The sequence below is a fragment of the Leuciscus leuciscus genome, assembly GCF_965113295.1.
Source record: "Leuciscus leuciscus genome assembly, chromosome: 13".
Classification (NCBI taxonomy): domain Eukaryota; kingdom Metazoa; phylum Chordata; class Actinopteri; order Cypriniformes; family Leuciscidae; genus Leuciscus; species Leuciscus leuciscus.
The window spans coordinates 4,620,090-4,640,535 of record NC_138737.1 but is presented as its reverse complement, the minus strand read 5'-3'; the positions used below and the strand labels follow the sequence as shown (position 1 = coordinate 4,640,535).

General features: G+C 36.3%; 1 protein-coding gene and 1 long non-coding RNA gene across 2 annotated transcripts in view; one reads left to right on the top strand and one right to left on the bottom strand.

Moving 5' to 3' along the window:
* The first annotated feature begins 3,160 nt into the window (after positions 1 to 3,160).
* The window catches only part of dock5 (dedicator of cytokinesis 5), a 64,929-nt gene continuing 47,643 nt past the window's right edge, over positions 3,161 to 20,446 (top strand). The window contains exons 1-10 of the mRNA XM_082187817.1: positions 3,161 to 3,314; positions 9,229 to 9,312; positions 10,831 to 10,871; positions 10,991 to 11,046; positions 15,274 to 15,370; positions 15,541 to 15,689; positions 15,920 to 16,055; positions 17,011 to 17,168; positions 17,881 to 17,962; positions 19,730 to 19,859. Coding sequence (XP_082043943.1) covers positions 3,272 to 3,314; positions 9,229 to 9,312; positions 10,831 to 10,871; positions 10,991 to 11,046; positions 15,274 to 15,370; positions 15,541 to 15,689; positions 15,920 to 16,055; positions 17,011 to 17,168; positions 17,881 to 17,962; positions 19,730 to 19,859 — 976 coding nt within the window. The 5' untranslated portion in view covers positions 3,161 to 3,271. The remainder of the gene's footprint in view (positions 3,315 to 9,228; positions 9,313 to 10,830; positions 10,872 to 10,990; positions 11,047 to 15,273; positions 15,371 to 15,540; positions 15,690 to 15,919; positions 16,056 to 17,010; positions 17,169 to 17,880; positions 17,963 to 19,729; positions 19,860 to 20,446) is intronic.
* LOC309513267 lies at positions 9,431 to 10,822 on the bottom strand. The gene is made up of 2 exons (XR_014211393.1): positions 10,395 to 10,822; positions 9,431 to 10,099 (listed from the first exon to the last, which is right to left on the bottom strand). It is a non-coding gene; the product is annotated as an uncharacterized lncRNA (long non-coding RNA).

Below are 20,446 nucleotides of genomic sequence, written 5' to 3'. Positions count from 1 at the left end.
CTGGACAAACAATTTGCTGCCTTACATTTTTAAGTACAACCAACTTGGATGTTTAAGTCATTTCAACTTAAATTACGTTAAACAGCCAACAAATTGGCTGAATCTTGTTAAACTTATAAAACAAAGTTTAAAATTGCTTAACTTTTTTGATGAGTTGAAAACATATGTTGTCATAACTTATTGATCAAATATTTTGTTTTGTTATTTTTTACAGTGCAGAGACATACAGGACACGTTTTTAACCCCTAAGTCACTTTGTGTACACACAAAATGTAATGCAGAAGTAAATTTTGTACGTCACTCCTCAATATTTGTTGAATAAATACAAAATTGTTTTGAGCAATATGTAAACCATGACAAGGGATTTATTAAACACAGACCCTGATTATATAATGCCATATTCTGTGTTAATGTGATCAGGTAATGCCAGTTGTGTTTTTGCCAATTTGTTTCTCTACATTGCAGTTCGTAATACTTTTATCTTTATAGACAAAAAAAATCCTCTTCTCCAGTATAAGACTATGTGCACCCTACTGTTTTTCTTTCTTTGCAGTTTACGGTTAAATACTAACTCAACATCTTGCTCTGCTAACTGTTTGTCAGCTGTTAAACACTCCAGGATACTTTGGCTTTGACTCTATGGGTGAGTTTGAAGGTTTTGTGCACTGGCTAAAGGGCACATTCCTCACTGATGAGTCAGTTAATGACTGAGGAGATAGAAAAAGCAAACCAGTACAAAGTAACCATTCAAAACAACGTGCAACTGTGAATTATGCACAATCGGCTAAAACAAATCAAATATGATTTTTAAGGTGGATTTCTTTAATGTTGACAGATCACGACATTCAGATCCCATTTACGATGTTCCTGACTCAAAGTCCAGTAGAACATCCAAGGATTATATTTAAATTCCCAAAAAAATTTAAATAAAAATTAAATTAAATAAAATTAATTAATTAAATAATTAAATAAATAAATGAATAAATGAATAAATGAACAAACAAACAAACAAACAAACAAACAAATAAATAAATAAATAAAATAAAAGACCAGTAGAACATCCAAGGATTATAGTTAAATTATATAAAAATAAACAAAACAAAATAAAATAAAATACTACTAACCTAGAATTAAATTAAAGTCAAGCTGAACATCCAAGAATGATAAATTCCACCCCAAAAAAATAAAAAATAAAAAAATTAAATAAAATAAAATAAAATAAATAAATAAAATGAATAAAATGAATAAAATGAATAAAATGAATAAATAAATAAATAAATAAATAAAATAAAATACAACCAACTAACAATTAAATTAAATTAATTTATTTTTTATTTTTTTAGATCTATGTCATTCTTGTTCTTTCTATTGCACAGTGGTATTTACCTCAGAATCAGAATGCTTGATTTGAATAAAACACTGAGATGAATGTAGTGACTCACAGTAAACATTAGATGGCACTCTGTTCCTTTATAAAAAATCAAGCTTTGATCCTTTGGAAGGGCTTTAAGAAGATGACTAATTTGATATTTTGTCATTGGTCCAAATTCATTCCGCATTTCAGTTCTCCTGTCTACTTCTGAAATTCACTAGTATTTTCACTTATAAAGAGCACTGAAGTTAAACCAAATACTCAAAGCATTTTTATCTTGGTTGAAACTCTATAAAGACTGGATCATTAAAAATATATAGATAGCTTGTGTATGTGTTCAACAGTTTTATTGACTGGTTGGTGGAGTTTGTAAGATTCAACCCAAGAAGAGTCAAATGTTAAGAACATAAACACCAATATTAAAATTGAAAGGAATCATAGCCTATAGTGACCAAATGCGCTTTACTCGGAGTTGTTTGCTGAATCATCCAAAACCTGAATTTGAATAAAAAGGAAGGCAGAACAATAAGCCAGAGCAGAATGACAGAATGTTCTCTCAACACATTTTGTTGGCAACTGAAGGTCTCTGTGTTTGCAGAAGGATCATGGAATTAGTTTTGTCCAAATAAATTGGAGACAGAGAAGTGGCAATCATATGAGAGGGGTAGTTAGTTAAATCCACACTTAAACAGCTGGGGTCCTGCCGAAATCAGGGGGATGAGAACACACACACACACACACACACACACACACACACACACACACACACACACACACACACACACACACACACACACACACACACACACACACACACACACACACACACACACACACACGCACACACACACGCACACACACACACACACACGCGCACGCGCGCACGCGCACACACGCGCACACACGCGCACGCACACACACACACACACACACACACACACACACACACACACACACACACACACACACACACACACACACACACACACACACACACACACACACACACACACACACACACACACACACACACACACACACACACACACACACACACACACACAGATGTAGCAGTTGCTGTAACAATAGTAGATTCCAAACATTCCTTCCCATCTCATCTCATTCTGGCTCAGCTCACCGTCCTTGAAATTATTGCAAAAATGATTAAAGCCATGCACGTACTAAATCTAAAACGATAATAAAAAAAGACTGCATTTTTTCCACTCTGTTAAAATATATATGGTGAGGGAGAAATGTGGGCATGCATCATGGACTTCCTCAAAATGACAAGAATGACTGTTTACTCAAAGTCCATGACAGTTTTATTGTTCATTGTTTCATTCATTCACTCATTGCAAAGCAAAGAGAAAGAAAAAAAAATAGTCTCAGACAATAAACAGACAAAATTGACAATAAATCTATCTATCTATCTATCTATCTATCTATCTATCTATCTATCTATCTATCTATCTATCTATCTATCTATCTATCTATCTATCTATCTATCTATCTATCTATCTATCTATCTATCTATCTATCTATCTATCTATCTATCTATCTATCTATCTATCTACATAACCCTAACCTTTACCCTAACCCTAATTGTAAACCCATATAGCACATTGACGTTATGTCCTGACAACTTTTAGTATTTATCAGTTTTTGTGTTTAAAAATGAATATTAATGAATACATAAACTTTTAGGTTTCAATGAAATTCTCTCTCTGTATGTGTGAAAGAGTGAGGGCGCGTCACCCCCCCCCCCCCACACACACACACATGCACGCACGTTCTTTGCGTAACACCGGAACTGTGATGTTCGGACCGCTGCAGCCCTGCTACTCCACAACACTATTATTGTTCATATGATTAATTTAACTTCTCTCAAGTTTTCCTGCCATGACGCTCTGGATTCCCACTAAAAGAGAGAAATACGGAGTGGGTGAGTGACTTTCAAAGCGCTTTCGTTCGTTTGTACTAAATGTTTCACTCTGGAAACTTGCGTTGGAGTTTGAGGAGCGTTCAGCCGCACCTTTACCTGAACACACACACACACACACACACACACACACACACACACACACGCACGCACGCGCGCGCGCTAATGATACCTGTATGAAAAGTTGTCATGTTATTATACACAAACTACTCAGAAGGTTTAATATAGCAAAATGGTTTAGATTTGTTGACATTTTGTTTCAGAAGATTGGACGGGTATCTCATTGCACTTTATGGTCACAAACAACATGTTTATTTTAGTATACTTTGCTTCATTGTATATATAAGTACACAGTACAGTGAATGTTTTTTCCTGGAGGCTTGACAGGACAATACAATTACAATAAATACAGCAACAGTGCGGCCAGAGTTACAGTGATCACAGTCATAAACAGCATTTCCCTTCCAGTCACATTAATCTGTGCACATGAGCTCAGGTTAACACACCCATAAAGCCAACCAGAAGGAACTCTTTTATCTCTCACTGCTCACTGACATATACAGTTGCTGGATTGTTTCGCAAATGCCCTTATCAACCGACACACAAACAACAATAAAGGACATTTGCATACGTTTGTGGTCAGCTAACAGGCTATGCTCCATCTAAAACTAGTTTTTTATGTAAACTACCCTTGTGCAGTTTAATTTTTAGTTGATACCCAATTGTGCATTTGCCATTTGCTCTTACTTTTTTTTGCTAAAGAGCAACTTTTGCTCCCTGGAATCGATTTTTTTTTTATTATTTTTTTTTTTTTATGAATCTTAATGGGATTTGCATTTATTTTTCCAATCATCCAATTTATGTAACATGCTTCATTTGAAATGACTTCAATTCTGAGGACAGCTAAAGCTCTTACCTATGAAATTAAATCAACTTCAAATTCACAAGATATCATAACAGAAAATGCTCTGCTTGCTTTATGGAATTGTCCAGTCTCGGTTTTCTTCATGTTTTCCTCCAAAAAACCCCCCCCCAAAAAACCCCCCACTTTATATTATCTACACATTCAACAAAACTTGGCCCTGAAACAGTAATTAAGAGCAAATCTGATAGCTACCGTGTCTGGAGAGGGAGTACATTTAATATTTAATGTTAATGCATCAGCTAGAGGTGGGAGATTTAAGCATTCTTTCTTGATGAATTGCATCTAACATAATTTGTTTATATATATATATATATATATATTGTAATTTTTGTTTATTGGAACAGTCAATGTATAAAAAATATACTTTTGATAATGGTTTGAATCGGCATGTGCAATGTTTGGACATACTGGACTGAATTTATGATTTTCAAAAAACATACACTACATTCAAAAGTACATTTTTAAAAATGCTCTTCAGAGGCACTACACCCATATTCAACTCTTCACTACATTATGTCATACGGTACATGTTAGATAACAGATTCAGAGCACATTTTAATATTTGGAGTACCTTTGTGGACCTTTTCCCCCTGAGCGCTGGTTCATTTCTGACCCTGGTTGATGTACATGTATTTATTCTGTTGCGATACTGTAATTAGTGTTAATGCCAAGAGTGGTCAGCTGGCCAGTTTAACGCACACAGGATCGATTGTTGTGGTGGAATGTTCTTAAGGGATATGTAATCTGTTGGTCAGACATCCAGCAGTCTGGTTCATACTCAGCCGTTTTTCCTGCCCGAGGACTTTAACATACACTTGAGGAATTTGAATTAAAGGTGCTTTTTGTGGTAACACTTTACAATAAGGTTTTATTTGTTAACATTTGTTAATGATACTTCTACAGCATGTATTAGTCGTAGTTAATGTTAATCTCAACATTTACGAATGCATTTCTGCAATGAAAAGTTACATCTGTACATTAGGGTGAACATTTATATTCACTAACATTTACAAAGGTTAATTAATGCTATAAATATATTTAGTAGGCTATATAAGTATATTTTGATGACACTTTATTTTGATGGCCTACTTTAAGTAATTTTGCAACTACATGTCAAAGAGCAGTCATTAGAGTATTAGTAGACTGTCTGCTTAATATCTGATAACACTTTATTTTGATGCTCCACAAACAGACATTCAACTAACTACAAGTAGCTTTGCAACTACTTGTCAATGTATTCTAACCCTAACCAAACAGTCTACTAACAGTCTACTAATACTTATTATGTAATACAGGTTACATATAGTTAGTAGAATGTCTTAGTGGACCATCAAAATAAAATGTAACCAATATTTTTGTTGCTTCTGAACTCTAATCGCACTCATTCAAGCTGTTTTTGCACCATGACTTCAGCACATTTTTTGCTTGTCACAATAACCACAAGGCGTTAGTCTCACTGCCCTTGTGAAGCGCTATCACATATTTACTCTTTGAAATAGCTCGGTTCATCGTGGTACTTGAGCGAAATAAAAATGCTTATGGCAAAATGACAAATGGCAGTGTGCTAGTGTGTGACTTGCTTGTCAGTGATGTCATAGACTAGCCTACACAAAGACGGTCAGAATAGAGCCTGTTAGCAGAGCCCACATCCCAGCATGCACCAGGCCAACACTGTGACACCTCTATGGCCCATTTGGCCAACAACAAATCACACGCTCAAATGGTGCCTAGTGTGTGAACTGAAGACTGTGACAGCTTTTTTTAAAGTGATAAAAAGTCTTAATATGTTCTAAATGTAACCTGGGGTGGTGAAATTCTCCTTTGTGTTTGACACTCCTCTGAGATCTAAATTCGTTTGGGTGTGGACAGGAAATTTCATGCACCTTATAAATGATTAATCAGCGAAGTTTATGTGCTGATTTTACGAGTTGTGAGATATGGCAGCACATTTTCTTTTCTTCAATGTGCAAAGAATGTCAGATTGTAATGAACCTGTTCTATACAAACTCAGCTGTAGATTAAACCGAAAGAAGCAGCGGACAGATTTCTCAGTTGAGTGTGCTTGAGATCTGCAGTGCACTAGTGGAAGCATGTTAGGAAACATAGCCTCAAGCTTTTTGGTTTATCTATGAGTCTTTATTTGAACTGAACAATGTGCATGCCTGAACAAGGCCTGAGCTATTTTCCCCTGGGCTGAGTGTCATCGCGCTGTAGATAGTGTGGCATTGAAAAATAACATTATTTTTTTTAGCTGTACTTGATCTTTTTTATTGTTTAATGCATCATGAGTGGGAGATTTAAGCAAAACATTTATACATACCCTGCTGTTCAAAAGTCTCTAATGCTCACCAAGGCTGTATTTAAATGATCAACAAAATACTGTGAAATATTATTGCAAATCAAACTGTTTTCTATTATCATATATGTTTTAATATATTTTATTTTAAAATTTAATTTATTCCTGTAATGGCAAAGCGGAATTTTCAGCATCATTACTCCAGTCTTCATTGTTGTTGTTGCTTAATATTTTTATGAAAACTGTGATGCATATATTTTTTCTGGATTCTTTGATTAATAGAAAGCAGATAATTTGTTTAAAACCTTTTTTTTTTTTTTTTTACATAAAAATATAAGTTTTTACTGTCACTGTTGTGCATTGTGCACAATTTATTGTATCCTTGCTGAATAAAAGTATTAATTTACTATGAAATATATAGACATAACTGGCTTTTTTCTAAATATGTCACAGATTTGGTCACACTGGACTGAATTTATAAATGATTTTTAAGAAAACGTTATATATATATACCCTGTGTACACACACACACACACACACACACACACACACACACACACACACACACACACACACACATATACTTCTATTCATGTTTGACGTCAGCTTTCGAGGAAGTGCTAGTAGGAGGGCTTGACAGCTTTAGAGACAGTTGCTAAGGCGGTGAGGCTCAGTGACTGATCATTTTCTTCTTCGCAGGGAATGTTTAAAGTGACCCATGTGCTTTGCACAATTGAGATATGATACTGTACAGTTCAGTTACATTGATTGACAAACTGGTTTCGCCCACCCCTAGTATCAGCCAATCATGTTTCAGTGATTGCTTTGTCATGACACTGTTTCTATAATGTAATTTAATATGTGAATGAGGAATGAGGAAAGTCAAGCTACCTTTATTTATATTGTGCTTCTTACAATACAGCTTTACAGTGATAAACAGGAAATGAACGATTCAATGATGCAAACAGAATTGTGTTAGTGTGCTAAACTTTCCTAGACTTCATCTTTGTATGCACATACTCTCATTTTTGTGTGTGTAGCAGATGGAAGGCAGTGTGGAGGCAGATGCATGGCACAAAGAAATCTTGCACTCCCACTAGTGTCCTTCAGACATGCACTCTCAGGTTCATCTGCAGTTCAACAGCCAAAAAATGTTACTACTAGTATGAGGAAAGCACTCAGCACCTCTTAGTGTGTTCACATTCCACAAATCGGCACTTGTACAGTGCCCAACATTTCAGATGCTGTTTGTGCAAGCCAATATTGCATCTTAGTATATCACAAACTCTCCTGTCATCTGTTGAATCCCGTACAGCATGATGAAACTGACTTATTTTGCAAAGACAAGCGTCACTATTAATATTCCTGTCTCTGAATCTTTGAGGTTGAGGTTTATTTTAAGTGTGCCAAGAAAGGATCTAACACAACAATCAGCATCATAAAATTAATCATCATCAAATCATTCATTACAAGCAATCATAAGTGAGTTAATCAATTACCAACATACAGTATGTCATTTTTAAAACAATTTAAGGAATAAAATTGTTATTTTTTATTATATAGTATAGTTAAAGGCTCAATATGTAAGATTTATGGATTAAAATGTCCAAAAACCATCAAAACAATGTTATGCATTTTGTTGACTTGTGTACTTACATTATCACAAATGTTTCCAACAATGTTTAAATCCAGAGAAATCAGATATTTTAACCAGTGCAACGGTCCGTGTCATTGCGGCGCCTTGCCAGTGACGTCATATAAACCATAACCCATGATCATGATTTCTGCCTGAGTCCTGTCGGATGTTTCCATTGGCTGTGGAGGTTAAGGTGACAACTCCCATGATTCCACACTCATTCACAGCGTCATCAGGCTATGCCTTTGTTATTGTTTTGAATAAGCGACCTCTAGCGGCAAAACTTACATACTGTGCCTTTAAAGTTATCCTTATTATATTATAAAGACTTGGGGTCAGATTTACTTACAGCTTGCGCCAGCAAACCCTCTTTTGGCCTGTGTTCTTTAATTTGCATGTTGTCAGTAGATCTCGAGCAGAGCTTTTCACTCCCATTGGCACTTTTTTGGAATTGCGCTCTCATGCTAATTTAGTAAATCACCAGATGATGTGGGCTCTTTTGACCAGTATAACCACCCAGAACACCAGAAAAAAAGGTACAAAAGCTGTCCCTCAAAAGGGTTCTAATATGTACCATTTAGGTACTAATATGTACACGTTTGGTACCAATATGTACATGTTTGGTACCAATATGTACCTTTGAGGGACTTAAATGCACTCTTTAGGTACAAAGGTGTTTTGAAAAGGTACTGCCACAGTGACAGCTTTTGTACCTTTTTTTCTGAGAGTGTATATCAACTGCAAAGCAACGTCCTTGCGTCATGATGGCATGTTTTTAAGGGAAAAAATAAACTTGCATTATATTCTGAAAATCATTTTTTGTAGTAATCTCACAGGGAGTTTGGGTTACATTTGACGTTGTTTGAAGATCTGAGTCATTCCGAGAGGCGTCAGACATGTCAAGTGGCTGTTTCCCTGCAGAACTTGAGAACTTTCCTCTTAAGAACTTGTGCAACAGTTTGTGCGCTGTCATTTTTTCCCTCTTTCACAGGACAGACAGCAGCCTTGTTGTTTTAGTTTTTGGTTTTCTCTTTGTGACACACTCTTGTCTAAATTTCAGCTATCTATAACTATGATGCCAAAGGAGAGCCAGAGCTGAGTCTTCAGGTTGGGGACACGGTACACATACTTGAGACGTTTGAAGGTGAGTGTTGAGTTCTTGGACACGTTTTGACACGTCCACCTACACTTTCTGATTGCATGTTCACACTTGCACTGAACACTTAATCTGGGGTATCCCAGTTCATTTGTAGCTTTGAGAGATGTTTGAATGAATGGACTTCACACATGACCTGAACACACAAATTAAGCACCATTTGCTTTGAGGATTTAAAGAGATCATATTTTACACTTTGTTGTAGTTTATTTAACCAAAGTCCACTTATAATGTTAAAAGTTTTTTTCAATGACCATTTTCTACTCTCTCTGACCGTTAAGCTGGTGTCAAAGGGATAGTTCACACAAAAATATAAATTCTCTCCGAATTTACTGAACCGCATGATATTGCAAATATGTAAGACTTTCTTTTTTTCTGTGTTACGACATTTAAAGTAATAATAATAAAAAAAAATCTTCTTTTGTGTTCTTCAGAAGAAAGGAAGTCATACAGGTTTGCAATGACTTGAGGGTATAATAGTGCAATATTGTAACATATTATTACAATTTAAATGAACTGTTTTCTATTTGAATATATTTTAAAATGTAATTTATTTCTGTGGTCAAAGCTGAATTTTCAGCATCATTACTCCAGTCTTCAGTGTCACATGATCCTTCAGAAATCATTATAATATGCGGATTTGCTGCTCAAGAAACATTTCTCATTATTATGTTGAAAACAGTTGGGCTGGTTCATATTTTTGTGGACAAGGGTTTTTAACTTTGCTGTCCACATGCAGCTTAAAAAAATAAATAACCATCTGATTTCAAAATACCTTTCCATCTGTGATGGACTTAAACCTTTAAGTGTGGAAGTTAAAGTTGTGATGTATATTCAAGTAATTTTTGTCTGATTAAAATGGGACAGATTGGCCAATATCATTCCCCCCCCAGTTTTTTTCACTTTTTGAAAAGGACAGGAAACTTTTTAGCACCAATACAACAAAATGAATAGGAAAGGATTGTGCATTATGCACACAATTGATGCTCTATCTGTGCATTTTAGCATTCTTGTACTGCAACAAAGAATGATGGGACATTTTGTGTAAGTCTGTCTCCTTGTAAACTCACTAAATAAGTATTTTCTGGCAAGGTTTATAGATATTCTTCTTCAACAGCACACAAAATGCACTCAAACTAATTTGTACAGTCAACATTCACAATGAAAACTTTATTATATTAACATTATCATTAATCAGCTTCCACCATTATTATTTAATTTGCACCCCCAACTTGGAAAGCTGTGTTTACAGTTTCCCACTGGTAATTATGACATTGTAGTGCTTGCATTAATGTCTCTCTTCTTGTAAATATGATTTATTTAAAAATAGAAAACCTGATTGTTGTAATTTACAACTGCCTTAGTTTTAGTATTTTCGCTCGTGATATTGTTAAATCCGAATAGAACATCTGCCTTTTTCTGTTATATAAATAATATAGAATATAGCATCTGCCATGTGGCATCATCTTTCTAAAAAGATCTGTTCTTTTTCCTTCCTTCTCCCAGGGTGGTACCGAGGATACACACTACGACAGAAATCACAAAAGGTGTTGGGATAATTATCATCCTACTGATAAAATGACAATCTAATCATTACCTGACATTCTGCAGCAGGCAGAATGAATTGCGTGGGTTCTCACAAATGCTTCTTTGTCTTATTTCAAAGGGCATTTTCCCTGCCAACTATATTCATCTGAAAGAAGCGAAAGTTGAGGGAACTGGGTAAGAGGCAGATCATATGTTAATTATGCTCTATAATTCATTAATGAAAAATTGTCTATCACTTATTTAATCATGTGCTGTCAGAAAGATCTACAGTTCCAGTCATCTACCGTGGCTTGTAGTTTTCTCGTTTACTCTTGACACCCACTGTTGCACGATTGTTACACTTGTTCAAAGCAGTTAAAGGAAGGGTAGGCAATTTTCGGAGGGGCTAGAAATAGCAAGTTATTTTTGAAAGCATGAGATCCAACCCTCCCTTCAGAGTGTCTCCAAAGCCATGCCTCCTTAAAAACACATAAACACGCTAGGGCTGTCAACGAATATTCTAAATTCGAATATATATTCGAATAGTTTAAAAAAACAGAAATTCGAACGTGAAAATTAAAATTTGAATGTGAATTTCGAATATGGAAAAACACGCCCGCGGAAGCAGAGGCGCGGCTGTCTCCTTTGCGATTGGGCGCGCGCGCTGCCTGAGGGACAGGTCACACGAGTCGCACTGTCTAGCACAGCGTCACTGCTGAAAGTTGACAGTGCACTAAAAGACAATTGGAATAAATTGCAGTCAGTTTTTCCTTTTTTTAATACAAGCACCAATAATGTAAGTAGCCTTTTTCTTTTTTAATAGCACTTTATTTTTTATGAACCTCAGGGTAAAAGTTCTTTGTTGTCACATTTCTCGGAATTGTGTGCCTCATTTTATTTAACGTTAAACAGAAAAGTTCCATGTTTACCACAGCACAGCTCGCTCGGATCGTTCAATGTCGGTTCTATACTGTAAAACTTAAATTAATGTTAATAAATTTGTTTCAGTCACTGAATGAAGCCTGCTATATTTGGGACAAGAGTCGCGACCTTAAATTGCTTGCACAAAACTCTTGATCAGCATAACCGTTTTTTCAAACGGTTATGCGCAGAGAGAGCGTGAGCGCGAGGGCGCGCGCGCGCGAGAGAGAGAGAGAGAGAGAGAGAGAGAGAGAGAGAGAGAGAGAGAGTGCCTGCGAGTGAGCGAGACTGAGGTCTGCGGTCTTGGCCATTAGTTTATTTACTTGGTTTTGTGTTGGTAATACATTGTCAAATATGTTTAAACTTAAATTAACTACCTATACAAGTTATGTATGTCTCTTTGTATTAATTTGTCCTGTTATTGACGTAATGCGCGTCATTGACAAAATGCGCAACCAGATGTTCGAATAGTTCGAATATTCGTGTGTTTTTTAGAGGGAATATTCGAACGTCATTTTTGAGTAGGGTTGGGTATCGGTTGGGTTTTATCCGATACCAGTACCTACTCGGTATTTTTCAAACGGTTCCGGTGCTTAAACGGTTCTGAAACCGGTACTTAAGAAAACGAAACCGCACACACTTTATCAAAAAAATAATACCTGTGTGTGTTTTCTGAAAAAGATTTTCTGATTTCTGATTAAATAAAAAATTGTGCCGTTTAAAAGGCTACTGATGTAGCCGAAAACACTTAAGTTAAGATCAAAAAATTTTCTTCTCATATTATTTATATATATTATATATTATATTACGTATTATATATTATAGACTTTTACAAAACAGAGAAATATCTGACACTGAGCAGAAATATTTAACACACATAGTATAGCCTCATATAAATATACTTGATATACTTCATACTTGATATGCAAGATTTGCAGTTGGCATTAAAATACTAGACTTGCCCGAAGAGGAACACTGCAGCTGAACTTGAACTTTAGTCAAGAATGTCAGAGGTTTTGGGTTCTAATCCGCATTCGTAGTTTTTTGTTTGTTTGTTTGTTGTTGTTGTTTTTTTAAACCGATTATGCTCATCAGTGGTTGTATATCAAGCAGGGACACTTTGTGTGCATTAGGCTATATTTTTTTATTTCACCAGAACTCTCCGCGCACATACTCATCTGAGACGCGAGCACACACACACACACACACACACACACACACACACACACACACACACACACACACACACACACACACACACACACACACACACACACACACACGCACATACTCATCTGAGACGCGAGCGCGCGCACACACACACACACACACACACACAAACAAACAAACTCGCGCACATACTCATCTGAGACGCGAGCACACACACACACACACACACACACACACACACGCACATACTCATCTGAGACGCGAGCGCGCGCGCACGCACACACACACACACACACACACACACACACACACACACAAACAAACTCGCGCACATACTCATCTGAGACGCGAGCACACACACACACACACACACACACACACACAAACTCGCGCACATACTCATCTGAGACGCGAGCACACACACACACACACACACAAACTCTACACACACGAGACGTACGGAACTCTCCGCGCACATACTCATCTGAGACGCGAGCTCACACACACACACACACACACACACACACACACACAAACTCACGCACATACTCATCTGAGACGCGAGCACACACACACACACACACACACACACACACACACACACACATAGATCGATCTCTGCAACGTATTGAAGCGCGTCCGCGTCCAACGTATTGAAGCGCGCGTGAAGAAAGCGCGGTGTGCGCGAGCCACAAGAATCCGCGCCACTGATCGCAGCGGCAACGAGCACTTTGATCATTTAAAAAAACACAGTTCAGCGCTAGATCATCTCTTATTTAACAAACGAACTAAATGAATGCTCTGCTGGTTAACTGGAGATGTTTTGTTATTGGATCATTCGTGCCGCGAGATGTTTTATAGGGGGCGGTGAAAAAAGTCAGGCACCGAAATCAGGCACCGAAAGTTGCGTTCTTATTCGGTCTCGATACTACCGTTTACGTCGGAACCGGTTCTCTATTGGAACCGGGTTTCGGTACCCAACCCTATTTTTGAGCAATTTTGGCAGCCCTAAAACACGCACAGCAAGGAGCAAAAAAAAAAGCATCACGAGACGAGAAACGGCATTAAACTTCCTCATGTCTCAAAGCACATAACAATACAATAATAATGAACATAACTTAAAGAGCTCTGACCTGTACCACCTGACTGCTGCAGGTTCATTTCGACGTTGATCGTGTTGCCATTGAAACACATAAATTCAAGTCACGAACCCCTCGTCACGGGTTTCCATCTCTTCCAAATGACAGTAGTTATGGCGTGAACGCAGCATAAGCTGGTTGTTTTGGTTCAGGAGGAACTGTATAAAGCGGCTGCGGTTTCGTTTGTGGCGCTCGGTGACTGACTCTGCATAGCATGAATCGCGCTGATGTCACGTGATGTCTGCGCGAACAGGTGTGCGGAGATATGGAAATGCATACGTTGACAGGCAGGCAGGACATCGTATCATTGAATTCGGACCGAATACAATGATTGGACAAACATTTTATGGTCCTACGCCTTCCACAGATATATACATAATAAATACATTTAGACCACTTAACTTAGTTATTGTTATCAGAATGTGAAGACCCTGCCTTTAAAATAATGCTTGATTAATAAATATGGGTTAAAATGCTCTGAAATGTATCATAGCAACACATTTGGCAAGAAAATATAGTCTGAATCTCCCAGCATGCCAAAGTCACACAACATGGTCACTGCTGACACAATTGCTGACTGTTTTGGACCAAATTTAACAATCTTCTAAGCAAGTGTTTCAACTGAATTCATTTTTGTATCAATTCTCAACATGTTTAGTCATAGTCAAAATGAGCATTTTAAATGAGCATTTTTATATTTTACTCTTATTATCAGTGACATTTTTGAAAATAAGGCAATTCAATAACTTACTAATGAACTTTTCAATTGCCATTAAAGTGAAATTACTGGTACTCATGCAATGGAGCCTATATATATATATATATATATATATATATATATATATTTTTTTTTTTCATTTTTTTTTTTTAAATAAGTAGTATTTCAATGAATAACAATTTGAATTGATTTGAATATTTATTACATTATTTAAGTGGTCCATTAGTGACATTTCTTAACTTGTCATGACTGTATGCTTACTGGCTGAAATATATATTATTCAATATGCTGAATTGTGTTTTTAATTCAAAATTATCACTTAGTGTATCAAATAATATTGATGACGTTCTGCAACCAAAATGCCCAGCGTTGGAATTTTGCGAATGTTTTCCAAATTATACTTTTTATAACGATGGCTTCTTATAAGACATAAAAAAAAATTTTTTTTTCTTCTAACCTTCTGTTGATGTACAGGAAACAAGAGACTGTCGTACCTACAGATTTGCCTTTGGTCCAGGAACTTGGCGCCACACTACGGGAATGGACACAAATATGGCACAAGCTTTACGTGGTACGTGAGCCCACCTGTGTCATTTGTGGTTAGTTTGAGTTGAACTCATCGTCCGTTTCAGCTCAACACAGAGCTTCCCACAACGTGTTTGTTCAACAAAGACAAATCCCAACCCTAGTGTTTTGTAAGCTGTGATATCATTTTTTATCAATTGTTCGTCTACACACCAGAACAACAAGACCACGCTGTTCCGGAACGTTCAGCAGATGGCCTACAGTCTGATCGAGTACCGCTCGCAGATTGTGTCCGGCACGCTTCCCAACGACGAGCTTGTGGAGCTGAGGAAGAAAGTCACCGCGAAAATCGACTATGGGAACAGGTGCGATAAAGCTTCCCCAACCTCACGTTGTTTCACCAAACAGATCTTTTGATACGTTTTCATTTGAGGGGCTTGAATGTCTGTATATGTGAATTGCTGATATAAGCATAATTTTACCTATTTAAGTTGATGGAAGGCTTTAATACAACTGTTTATAATTAATGATGATAATACAGTAAGAATGTGTCAGCACTCTTGTGTGGTAAACTATGACTGTGGCTGTTGCACAGGATTCTGGGTCTTGATTTGGTGGTGCGTGATGAAGCTGGAAACACATTAGATCCCGAACGCGCCAGCACGGTCAGTCTGTTCAGGGCTCATGAGACCGCATCCCTCAGTATTGATGAGAGGATACAGGAGGAGAAGGTAAAACACTAGTTTTTGCTCTGTTCATGATCACATTGGTATAATATACACGCTGGTACTAGGAAAATATTTTCTCTCTAGTTGCTTGTTGAACCCTGGGTCCAGAATTAGCACATGACTATTGCCAAATTGGATTTGATGAGTAATTAAAATAATTGGCGGTTTATTGTATTATGCATGGTTTGAGTTGCAATGTAAATTCACAGGAATAGCTGACAGAATCAAATTAGGAAGGATACAAATGGACTGCTAAAGAAAAACTAATACACTGGTTGGTCATTCTGCTGTTATGATTTGACAAATAAATAGGCTAAATATATATTAACCTTTTATTGCACAAGGAATTTTTATGAATCCCCATTTGAAGCACTATAGCTAAATATATATATAATTAAAATAATGCAAAAGTCATTGTATTATTGTAAAAGTTATTATAATGCATAGTTATTTCCATGGCTGGTGAGAAATAATTATGGCTGTCTTTAAATTTGACCTGCAACTGAAAAGTGTATTAAAAAGGTATTTTTGGACTTTGCATGAGTGTTTTCTTTGTACATTTCTTGATAATAAATAATCCCCCCTAATCAACATTCATTCAGTTAAACATATTGGTGTGATGATAAAACCTTGCTTTTTAAATATGAATTATTTATATATATTTTTTTAAATGTTTGGTTTGTTGTGAAATTGGTCCTAAAATCTTTTTCAAATCATTATTTGCATAAAAAATGTCAAAACATTATTACTTAAAGAACTCATGGTTTGAAGGTCACATTTAAATTGTAAAATTGTATTTTTTTTGCATTTGACATGCTTTCTCCCATTGCATTCAGGTATACATTTTATCAGCTAATGCATTCCCTAGCATTGTTAATCAAACCCATGACATAACTTCAGTCAAACTGTCCACTACTTCTGTGTCCAGCCCTGTATTTTCTCTTTTCTTTTTGTGTAGATGCGGCTTCAGAGCCTGGAGAAACGGCGCCAGGCCCTCTTCAGCGGCGTGCACACGTACAGCATCCTAATGAATCTCAAAAACTTTGTATGCAACATCGGCGAAGACGCAGAACTCTTCATGTCATTATATGACCCTGACAAGTCGGAATTTATCAGGTGAGTCCGTCTCTTCCTTTTGTTTTGTTTTGTTTTGTTTTTTTAAAAGCAGAAGGGTAGAAGTATTTAATGTCCGCTTCGTATCGATGGACTTCTGTTTGAAATAGAAAGTTGATTTAGTTCTTTAAAAGCTGAAGTACACCAGTATATTCCTCAAAGAGCAGCTTGTGTCGATTTCAGTGGTGAAAATATTATGGCACAAACTGGACATGTTATTTTATTTCATGAGTTGCTTTATGTTAGAGAGAGAATGTCCAAGAGACTGAAAACTAATCTGTTCTTTACAAGTCAACAAAATAGTTTTTCAAAAGATACATCAAACACCTACTCAATGTGGTTCTTTGCTTTCAGTTATAGCCTTTACATTTAAGAGCTTGCATCATGAATCATCAAATTTTCCTTGACATTTTGAATTAAAAGGGTATATTGTATTATGAAAACATACGGGTCAAGAACTTGAAAGATCCTGAGTCCATTAAAACTGTTTATTAAAGTCAAACTTGAAAAGTGTCACATTTTGAAAGCATTGGATTTTTGATGAGGATGGAAAATAGTCATGAATATTAAATGAACATTTAACATTATAAGTGGACCTTGTCATAAGCTTGTCATTTAAAGGCAACCTTTTCTTCACAGACTTAGTTTGGTTAGTAAATGTTGTTTGAGTTTTGTGGAAATAATTTTTGTGAGACATTTTGTCTTTTCCTATCAGTGAAAACTTCCTGGTGCGGTGGGACAGCACAGGGATGCCGAAAGAGATCGAAAAACTCAACAACCTTCCTGCACTCTTTACGGTAAGAACAGGTTTTTGACTACCGGTCAAAAGTTTGGGGTCAGTATGATTTTTTTGTTGTTGTTGAAAGAAGTCAATTTTTAACAACTGTGATCAAAGCTGAATTTTCAGCATCATTACTCCAGTCTTCAGTGTCACATGATCCTTCAGAAATCATTCTAATATGATGATTTGCTGCTCAAGAAACATTTCTTCTTATCAATGTTGAAAACAAATGTGCTGCTGAATATTTTTGTAGAAACTGTTATACATTTTTTTAGTATTCTTTAATGAATAGAAAGTTCAAGAGAACACCATTTATTTGAAATATATATAGTTTTTTTTTGTGATCAATATTTGTATTTAAAGTTATCATACCAGAAACATATCAAAGCTCACTGAACTATATACAGACAGATGCCATGAAACTGTCCATATATAAACAGAAAAAAAGAAGAAAAAAAGAAAAAGAAAAAAGGATTACAGAGAGAGGGAGATGTAAGATGTCAAAATCTCAGTTTATCTAACAGAATGTCCGCGATTTTTGTCCAGCTCTGAATAGTATTGTCCTTTGCGCCATTGACCTTGGCAGTGGTACCTTCCAGCAATACAATGTCTCTGAAATAAGATAGCCAAATGAAAGTTGTTGGTATGAATGGCTCTATCCATAGCTTTAAAATAGTCTTTTTGGCAGCAGTACTTGCTGTCAGTAAGATCCTTTTTTGTTGAGCATTCAACTGAAGAGCGGAATCATCTAAAAGTAGAAATAGCAATGGGTCTTGAGGTATATCCAAATGTAGGATTTCCGAAAGGGCAGTACTTACAAAGGTCCAAAAAGGAACCACCGTTGCAAATAAGAACCTACTGTAGATGTGTTGCATAGATGACAGTATGGATCAGATCTAACCTTCATCCTATATAATACACTAGGAGTAATATAAGCTCTATTAATACATTTATAATGAATCATCTGTTGAGCCAGGTTCTTGGATGCAGTGAAACATCTGGCCCATACCACATCCCAATCAGGTTTAGCTAAACCATCCCTTTCCCAGGACTGGACAGCTGGAATATATGAGTATTGCAAAACAAGAATTGAATTATAGATCTTAGAAACTAAGCCACTAGAGGAGGTATTAGGGTCCAGCCATTTCCACAATGGATGTGGTAAAATGTTGGTGGTTCAAGGAACGCCATATGCTTTCAGGGCTGACCTCAGTCTCAAATATAAAAAAAAAGAAAATCCAGGTAAAGAAAATTCTGAGCTTAATTCCTGAAACGATTTGATGCCTTTTTTACCGAAAATGTCCTTCAAGGTATAAATACCAGCACCAGACCAAGCTTTAAAGACAAAAGGTTTGTTACCAGTACACAGACAAGTATTGTGCCACAATGGTGTTATTTTGGTGTATAAGAAGGGGCCACCCATACTTTTTACAGCTTTTAAATCTCGCCATGGAACCCGGGAATCAGGATTAACCCAGGTTTGGATTGTTCTTGTTTGGAAGGCTAGATTATAAATCTTAAAATCAGGGAATGAAAGACCTCCATCAAGTTTCTTACGCTGCATCGTCTTAAGTCGGATTCTGGGTTTTTTCTTAATCCAGATAAATCTAGAAATAAATATATATAGTTTTTTGTAATAATGCAAGTCTTTACTGTCACAAACAAACAAAGTTCTGACCCCAAACTTTGAACAGCAAATCTAAAAATGATTAAAAAAAGCATGGGATTGTTTTGAATAGTTGTAAGTGTAACTGTTCTTCTTCTGTGACGTCCCTGTGTTCAGGATCTGAGCAGCAGTGACCTCATCAGACAGCGCCTCTTCCTGGTGTGTCAGATCATCCGTGTGGGATGCATGGAGCTGAAGGATGGAAAGAAACACACAGGAGGGCTGAGGAGGCCGTTTGGAGTAGCAGGTTCTAGATTCTTGAATATTTATAGATGGTATAGCTGTAGAAGATCCAGAGCTTTCCTAGATCTTCTCTTCGTTTCAAACTTCATATTCGGAATTGGTTTAGAACCATGAGTATTTGTCCCTTTAAATTGTTAAAATGCTACACTTTACAATAAGGTCCAATTAGTTGACATTAGTTAATGCAACTAACTATGAGCAATACATTTGTCACAGTATTTATTAATCTTTGTTAATGTTAGTTAATAAAAACACAAGTGTTCGTTTGTAAGTTCATGTTCGCTCAGGTCAATTAAATAATATTAATAGATTCTTATTTTATTTTAATGATGTATTACTAAATGTACTGATATTAATAAATGGTTGACAAGTATTTTTCATTGTTAGTTTGTTAACCAAGGGTAGTTAAGTGTAGCCATTATATATCCATAGACGTACTATTAAATGTATTAGAAATGTACAATAGTTTTTAGTACAATGCAAATATACTTTAATGCAATTTTAATACATTTAACAGTACGTCTTTTTCCAGTAATTTCTGTGCCACTAGCATCCTGGAACAGAATTGCAAAAATACTGACCGTTTTCAGG